Below are 8,925 nucleotides of genomic sequence, written 5' to 3'. Positions count from 1 at the left end.
TAGATAGATAGGAGATAGATAGGAGATTGATAATAGTAGAAAAAAGAGGCAGCACTTCAATACTTATCCAAATACAAACAGGACTTCCTAGCTGAAGATCTATTTATATGTGAATAAGTATTGGGGCGCTGCCTCTTTTTTCTACTTCTCTACTGTTCTGCCAAGAAGGGATTCCTAGTGTGGGAGGCCGGCACCCCAGGTGCTTATAGGTTTGAGCTGTTCTATTATTCTTATATAGATACAATAGATAATAGATGGAAAATTAGACAGAAAGTTTTCTATCTTTCTATCTATCTATCTAACCTTTTTTGCAGTGAAAAAGATTCACTGCAACCGAAACGTCACACCACATGAACTGATTAAAGTTCGCTTTCTTTTTGGTATTACTGGAGTGCCATCTGCTTTTTCATCTTTATCTATCTATTCACTATCTATCTCCTATCTCTATCTATTATGTCTCTATCACCTTACTCAGCCTGAACCTAGTGTTGTTGCTGTGCCAGCCTTCTGTCGCCACCTTCTCCCTGCACAGCCCCATGCAGTGCTCTGGGCAGAGAGGAGCAGACAGATCTGCAGGCGCCTCCGTCCTGCGCACATGTGCAGAGCTGCTTGATATTGGAGCGTCTGCATTTCATCGCAGTCACATTTCCCAGCTGTCGCCACAAGGGGCTGCAGGACACAGAGTGAGCGCGGAGCTTCCGGAGCCAGGCTGACAGGTTAGCCCTGAGTGATGGTGTGAAAGTGGAGACATTCTCCAGCCAGAGGAGGCTGCTGCTGCTGCTGGTACTAGTACTGGTGCTGCTGGTTCTGGCTGCTGATTCTGGTGCTGCTGGTTCTGGTACTGGCTGCTGATTCTGGTGCTGCTGGTTCTGGTGCTGGTTCTGGCTGCTGATTCTGGTGCTGCTGGTTCTGGTGCTGGTACTGGTGTTGGTGCTGGCAGGACCTGCAGCAGAAGGAGCTGGTGCCTCTGTGAGAAGACCCAGGGCTACATTAGTGTCAGCTGCCTGCCAGCTAGAAATCACTGCTAGACATCAAGTGCAGAAGAGGCAAAGGGCAAGTGGTGAAGTGCCGGAGCCTGCAAGGAGCCGCCAGTTTCCTGTACTCTGTGGATTTAAGGATGGATTTTGCTACCTCGATCTTCAGGAACTTGGTCCTCCTGCTGTTGGTCAATGATACAGTGACTGTGGTGACAGCCAGTAATTGTAAGTATCCCACGTTCCCTCTTTCCAGGTGTAGTGGGGAATGGGCACACTGTGACTGTGCGCTGTCCAGGTGCTGAAGTGCTGGCTCCTGCAGTACTATGGGGAAGTCAGGACTTAGTGATGTCTCCTGAAGGATCCTGTTGGGTTCTGTACTGAGTATGTAGCTGCAAGTCCTCAGTACAGCACTACATGACTAAGTGGGAAAGTTTACATGCCCCATTATAATACAGCTTTACAGTATGTGTCTAGTGTAATATTGAGTCCAAAAGCCGTGTGGCTAATCACATCTCATAATGTAATGTGTCACTTTATCCCATCCTGTGTCACTTGTAGCCCGATAATGAACCTCATCAAGGGAATACATTGTGTCCTGAGCCAGAGCTGATGGTATCACACCCATTCACTGAGCCCTAGATTCAGCAGTCCTCACATGGCATAGACATACGCTGGATATATGGTACTTGTAGTGCTTGACTGCTGCTCGGGATGGAGGTCAAATAAACAAAATGACCCAACTTTCCAAAATGAATCCGGTCAGCGGGAAAGCCGGACAGCCCACCACAGCACATACATCAAAGAAAGGTAAAGGGTCCAGCTTCCATTTTATATACATAAATAATCAAATTTTAGTTAATCCATTAAAAAATTAATATATATATATATATATATACGCCAGGACTGAGAATGTTGTAGCATTTGAAACGCGTTGGTTTTTCAACCTTTTGTAAAGCATGTATATTCCCTTTTTCAATGGAGCAAATAAAATGTGATGTTTGTGATATTATCCTGGCAGCCGGATCCTTCCCCTTTATAACGCCACATCTGGTACTTGCTGCCTTCCCCCATCTTATTTTGCTTAATTTATTTCCAATGCATCCGACAGACCACATGTGCTTTACATTACAGTCTGGTGATGGAGAGACTTAGGAATTTCCGTCAATGTCACATTTTGCAAATATTGGTGTAATATTGAAGTGACATTTTTTTTAAGGACATGACTTTAGGGATGGCAGGGTAGACTCCAGCTATTCTGGAGCATTTATACAAGGCCGTGAGAAGCAGCTTCTAACCCAATAATCCCTACAATGGGACATCAGTGCAGTGTTCACTGCTAACACTTCTTCATTCATACTTGGGGATTTTAGCGACGGTGAGTAAGTGGTTAATTCTGCTCAGTATATATGCAAAGGGATTTTTACCAATTCTGTACATTTGAATTTACCACTGCAGGTAGCCAAACAAAGTCAGACATAGTAAGTGACATGGGATAGAAAGGAGCCATTGTGCAGGAATCCACTAGGACAATGTGTGGTTGTAGCACATAGCAGCTGAAGCACTAGAGGTCACTCTAACAATTCCAGGAGCCCAAGCTGCTGCAATAAAATATTAAAATGCTACAAAGTGCCTACTACAGAAGCACATAAGAAATGCAGAGAAAATGGTGTTCACAGAGTCATTTACAGTAAACCAGGCATGATATAGAAATCATTTCTGAAATCATCATGTAATATGGTTTATTCGTAGATTAATCTGATTTTATGCAATAAACATGCTGCCATTATAGCACAGGTAGCATTATACTATGTAGTGCATTTACTCTTCTGTAGTCGTACTTTAAACTTGCATTACCACTGTGATGGAGATACAATATATTTTGCTACTTATTATCTGTTGCTTATACAGCGCCATCGTATTCCTTAACGCTTATCATCACTCTCCCCATTGGGGCTCACAATTTAGATTCCCTATCTATCAGTATGTCTTTGGAGTATGGGAGGAAACTGGAGGAAACTCACACAAACACGGGGAGAACATGCAAACTCCTTGCAGATATTGTCCATGGTCAGATTTGAATCCAGGTTCTCAGAGTTGCAAAGCAGCAGTGCTAGCCACTTAGCCACCATAGTCTAAATTAATAGAGATAGTTTACAAAGATATATTTGAGTATTTAAATTGCTTGTAATTATAGATCTGGTATTAAAAATCTGTTATCATTGGGGACTCATTTTTTTTAATGGAGGGGAAAATCACAAAATGGAGAGGCCAGGTATTCACATTCAGTTGTAAAGTAATTGCAAAAACAAGTTTGGGGAATCGGCTACTTCTTTGAGAGCTGTTTTATCTGTTTTAGTCCCTGAAATTGTAAATCAGTCAGTGAGTAAATCAGATCCTGGCTGGCAGACTGAAACTGGGTCGTGAAGTGCTAATAGATAAAGTACAGTGTCGTCTCAGTGGAAAAATGCTCCGTGACGAAATGGAGAGAATTGCCCAAAACATCAAACTAGGCATTTGTCATTAATGGGGTTCGGTGCGTAAAATTCTTTAAACTTGTAGGAAAATAAAGTTATGAGATTAATGAGAGGAAGAGATAGATATCACAGACCAAAATGTATATATATCATGAAGGTCCTTTTTTTTTAAAGAAAATACTATCGGTTTGGTTAATCTAGTAGACCAGCATTTGCCATGTGTCATAATTGTGTTCTCCATGGGACAGGGGTCAAATCTACCAGAATCCCTAATTTTGTGAATTATAATGGCATTTAAAAGAACCATTGTATTACATACAGCCCTTTTACATCAATATCTACATAGAATACACCAGAAGGGTTTGATAGATATCGGGATTGCTAATGTATAGGCTTTTATTCATTTACAGACAAGTGATTAGTAACTTTTTTTTTAAGGATTTAAGCTAAGCTTTTAACTTCTAATGTTGTAGAAAAACTTTTGTGAATCAATTAAGCATTTCTTTAAGACCCAGATGTCGATACAATTCGTCGAAGTTGGAAAAATAACATTAGGATTCCGCTGCTGACCGAGAACTTTCCTAAACGAAACCCATTTCACTCGGCTGAGACTCCACCTGACATTGACTTTGTGCCTATCACAATGCCAATACCTTAAAGAAAACAAGCTCTTAGATCTTGAAACCTGGGATTGCTGCTGTGCTTTTCTTTATAACATGTTTTTTTTTTATCAAAGTGAAGGGAATAGAATTTTAAAATATATTCTGCAGACCGGTTAAGTTTAAATCAGCAGAAATAGAAATTGAATAGCCTATAAAAGACATTTCTCACCAAGTATGAATTAGTCAAGGACACAGTTTCACAACACTAGAGGTGAGAAATAATTGTATTGTCTTATTGAGCATGGGTAATTGTGACTGTGCAGAAACTACATCGATACTGCTACAGGTAGCTCTATTTTCCTATCGTTGCCTTTCTTTTTGCCAGTACCGGAAGACAATACAGTATATTTAACAGAGGTGTCTGAAATTAGAGTAAAGGTTCTCTTTTTTTCCCCGAAGATAGCATCACATTGTTTCATGGGCTATTTTAGTGATTCCATAGGATATATTATGCTTCAAGTTATATAGACTATACAATATAATGTACTAAAACTCACAGTGATAGTCCACGTGAAATGACAAAACTTCTGTCTTGACATGTCTCTTTCAATAACCAATTCCACATGAAATATCTATTCCATCGCACGTTTTCTGGCAACTCTACTTTTTTTTTGCTAGTCCTCTGTTGTTCATCCTGAAAAGCGATGGATTGAGCTAAGGAATTATTATTTCCAGTATCCTTAAATCTGGCTTTACACAACTCCCAAGTGCCCATACACACAAGAGCTTGGTTCATTTCTTTTATTGTTCGGGAGACAGAAAAAAAACAGATACCTCCAGATACGGTTCATCTCTTCGGAAAACAAAAGCTTTCATTGTTGAAATAGAAACCATCTGATCATCTATTGGGGGGATTTGGGAAGCCCCCGTACATATCAGATGGTCAGCCGAACCAGCTGAAATTGACAGGTTTGGCCAACTTTAATGTAGTGTTTATTGGTGGCCTTTAGTCATATTTCTACTCTCTCTGACACAATCCCATTTGTGTTGCCACTAGAGTTGAGCGACTTTGGTCGGATCGGGTTTCGTGAAACCCGAATTAAACAAAATTTGAGTTGGATGAAACTGGTCCGACTAGGGCAAAAAAGTCGGAGTTTCGTCCGAAACCTGACCCCAATGCAAGTCAATGGGAAATAAAAGTCGGCATTGAGCGAATGACATTCATCCACTCAATGCCGACTTTATTCCCCATTGACTTGCTTTGGGGTCAGGTTTCGGACGAAACTCCGACTTTTTTGCCCTAGTCGGACCAGTTTCATCCGACTCAAATTTTGTTTCATTCGGGTTTCACGAAACCCGATCCGACCAAAGTTGCTCAACTCTAGTTGCCAGGGATTATCTGAGTAGGGTCCAAGTGAAAAAAGGGAAAGTCGTCAATTTAGTCATACATTTACAGGAGAAATAAGTGAGGTACAGTATACAATAATGCAGTTCACACTGCTGAAAAGATAACTGTCCTATAATTTATTTGCCACAAGCGGAATAAAAAAATGAAGGCACCAATTAAATGACTGCAATCTGAGATCTTGAAATCTATGATAAATCCTAATAATATTGTAGAACTTTTACATAGATGTTGAATAACTTTTATTTGCTGTAATGATGATATTCTTTTAATTTAACTCCTCCAATTGCGAAAGGACAGCAAAGGTTCGAAAACTGCAGCCATATTATCAAAGTTAGGTGAAATTGATTTCATACATATACTATTGTATAAATCCAATAATGGTTAAAAGGAAGATTCAATCTTACCTTAAAACTCGTAAACTGAATGACTCAATAAGTATTATTAGGTTATGGCAAGTATTATGAGTCTAGAAGAAGAAGATTTGATTATAAGGCATGAAACTGTCCTTATAGCAATGAATGAGACTATAGTCACACCTTGGCCCCTTTCAACAAACGTTTGACACCCGAATTCTTGTAAAATGGATTGAAATCTTACAATTTTTTCTGCGCAATTTGTGGTTACTTAAAAAAAATTATTTTTGGTATCTTTATGTCACTCCTGGCCAGCTCTAATAAATTTTTGAAAGGTGTTTGGAACTTACCGTATTTGGGGATGTTGGTGGTCGAGTCTGAAAAATTCACCATAATTTAGGCCACAAAAATGTTGCAAATTATGAAATGCACATTAATCCAGGACAAAAGTACACTTCTTATGGTGCTGCTCAGCAGCTAAAAAATGCACCAAATTCTATAAAAGTATTTAGCACATCCTACTATTGGGCACTTTAAAAACCATGGCATACAAAATGCCAGCCTTAATGAAATGGGCCCTTTGTAACTTTGTTAAAAGTTTGTATAAAATTATTACAACAATTTTGTAAAAATTAATCATTATTGGGAGTTGGTCCCACTTTTGAGGATTCATTTAAAATTAGTTTGTCAGTACAAAACGTCTATTTTAACCGAGCACATTCCCTCACATGGACAGAGCCCTAGTAGTAATCATACCTTTATTTAATTCATTGCTAAATTTTCCAGAAATTGATCCTTGTTCAAATATGCTAATGAGGTGCTCAGTGCACTCTGGTCATAGTCGAGCAGTTCAACATCCCATCTACACATACACACTATAGAGGATTTACTAGTCTCTTCTTCAGTTTTTCTAGCCTACCATAAGATACTGGACCTTTGGTAACATCATGGTCACCTGATCGTGATGTCACTAGAAATCCTGAAACAGTCTCAACATCACAACTACACTGATAATGCAGAGCTGCTATTGTCAATGTAGCTTTTGTAAACATTGGGGAGCCCTGGGGTTGTGGGGGCCTTGGGCAATTGCTCAATTTGCCCCCTCCCCTCCCACTGCCCACCCACTTCCTGCCTTACCCCCTTGCCAAGGGTGCATAGAGGAGCTCATTAAAATATTTGAAGAAAGAACAATTTATAGCAAATGAATGAGGAAGTTTAGACACCAAATATAACTAAATATACCATTTTTATTTGGGTTATGTCCCTAACAAGGTGCTGTTCTTGGTAACAATTGTTTGTTTTCAGCATTTTGTGCTGATAAATTCTTTTTAATTAGCTTGAGAAAATGTCTCTGGGCATTACTGTGGTTACCAACCATATAGGTTTTTCTCATATAGTATATGTACCATATAGGATGTACTATGAATGTACAGGGTGGGCCATTTATATGGACACATCTAAATAAAATGGGAATGGTTGGTGATATCAACTTCCTGTTTGTGGCACATTAGTATATGGGAGGGGGAAAACTTTTCAGGATGGGTGGTGACCATGATGGCCATTTTGAAGTCAGCCATTTTGGATCCAACTTTATTTTTTTCAATGGGAAGAGGGTCATGTGACACATAAAACTTATTGAGAATTTCACAAGAAAAACAATGGTGTGCTAGGTTTTAACATAACTTTATTTTTTCATGAGTTACTTACAAGTTTATGACCACTTATGTGTTCAAAGTGCTGCCCATTGTGTTGGATTGTCAGGCAACACTCTTCTCCCACTCTTGACACACTGATAGCAACACCACAGAAGAAATGCTAGCACAGACTTCCAGTATCCGTTGTTTCAGATGCTGGACATCTTGTATCTTCACAGAATAGACAATTGCCTTCAGATGGCCCCAAAGATAAAAGTCTAAGGGGGTCAGATCGGGGAGACCTTGGTGGCCATTAAACTGGCCCACGACAACCCATCCACTTTCCAGGAAAATGTTCATGTAGGAATGCTCGGACCTGACACTCATAATTGATGATGTGGTGTGGTATATGGGATAGAAAGATATTGGGGCCATTCTTCATCAATGGAAACCGCAATGCCACTGCATATCTGAAATTGCTACATGATGATGTGTTACCCTCTTTATGCACTGAAGATGGCACATTTCCTGAGTTTTTCCAGCAAAATGGTGCACCACCACATTATGGTCTCAGGTCCGAGCATTCCTACAAGAAATATGACCCCCTTAGGCTAGCATTTCTTCTGCGGTGTAGCTATCAATGTGTCAAGAGTGGGAGAAGAGGGTTGCATTGAAAATCCAACACAATGGGCAGTACTATGAACACATTTTTTAAGTGGTCATAAACTTGTAAATAACTCATGAAAGAAAAAAGTTATGTTAAAACCAAGCATACCATTGTTTTTCTTGTGAAATTCTCAATAAGTTTGGTGTCACATGACCCTCTTCCCATTGGAAAAAATAAAGTTGGATCCAAAATGGCCAACTTAAAAATGGCGACCATGGCCACCACCCATCTTGAAAAGTTTCCCCCTCCCATATACTAATGTGCCAAAAACAGGAAGTTGATATCACCAACCATTCCCATTTTGAGAGAAGTCATGTGACTACTTGTATTTGACTTGCACACTTGCGGTCACATGCCAACTAAATATGTTCTTCAATATAAGAGAATTGATAGAGACAGATGAAACTAGTCGGGCTGTGATCACAAGAATACCATTGCATCAATGTGTTCACGTGTCAGTCTGCTCACACCAGAAATACCAAGAGGTACCTGTCACAATTTCGCAGTTTGCCATCCTGTAGAGTAACTACAGACTTTTTCTCAAGTCCGGACAACTCCTTTAAGAATTTAAATAATCAGATAAATGGATATAATGAGTATTCAAAAGGCTTCAATTGATTTTAGAGATGCATTTTTTTCAAGGAGGATGAAATGCTTATAACTCTTGTTATTCAGGTTCCTGTTGGCCATTTCTTTGCTATAAAGGAATAAGTATAGCACCATTGACAAAATATAAAAATATTGACTACTGGTTTCCAATGGACATGTGGAAAAGACATAGTTCTATGATTTAATAATTCCATGCAAATA

General features: G+C 39.5%; 1 protein-coding gene across 2 annotated transcripts in view; it reads left to right on the top strand.

The window, feature by feature from the left end:
• The first annotated feature begins 595 nt into the window (after window positions 1-595).
• The window catches only part of CNTNAP4 (contactin associated protein family member 4), a 1,095,419-nt gene continuing 1,087,089 nt past the window's right edge, over window positions 596-8,925 (top strand). Inside the window, exon 1 of one of the 2 annotated variants that reach the window (XM_073575315.1) lies at window positions 596-1,202. In XM_073575315.1, coding sequence (XP_073431416.1) covers window positions 1,118-1,202 — 85 coding nt within the window. In that variant the 5' untranslated portion in view covers window positions 596-1,117. The remainder of the gene's footprint in view (window positions 1,203-8,925) is intronic. The other variant, XM_073575314.1, reaches the window with a different exon arrangement.

The sequence above is a fragment of the Dendrobates tinctorius genome, unplaced genomic scaffold (genome assembly GCF_039654945.1).
Source record: "Dendrobates tinctorius isolate UK_male_01 unplaced genomic scaffold, ASM3965494v1 ptg000044l, whole genome shotgun sequence".
Classification (NCBI taxonomy): domain Eukaryota; kingdom Metazoa; phylum Chordata; class Amphibia; order Anura; family Dendrobatidae; genus Dendrobates; species Dendrobates tinctorius.
This window is presented reverse-complemented; position numbering and strand designations above follow the sequence as displayed.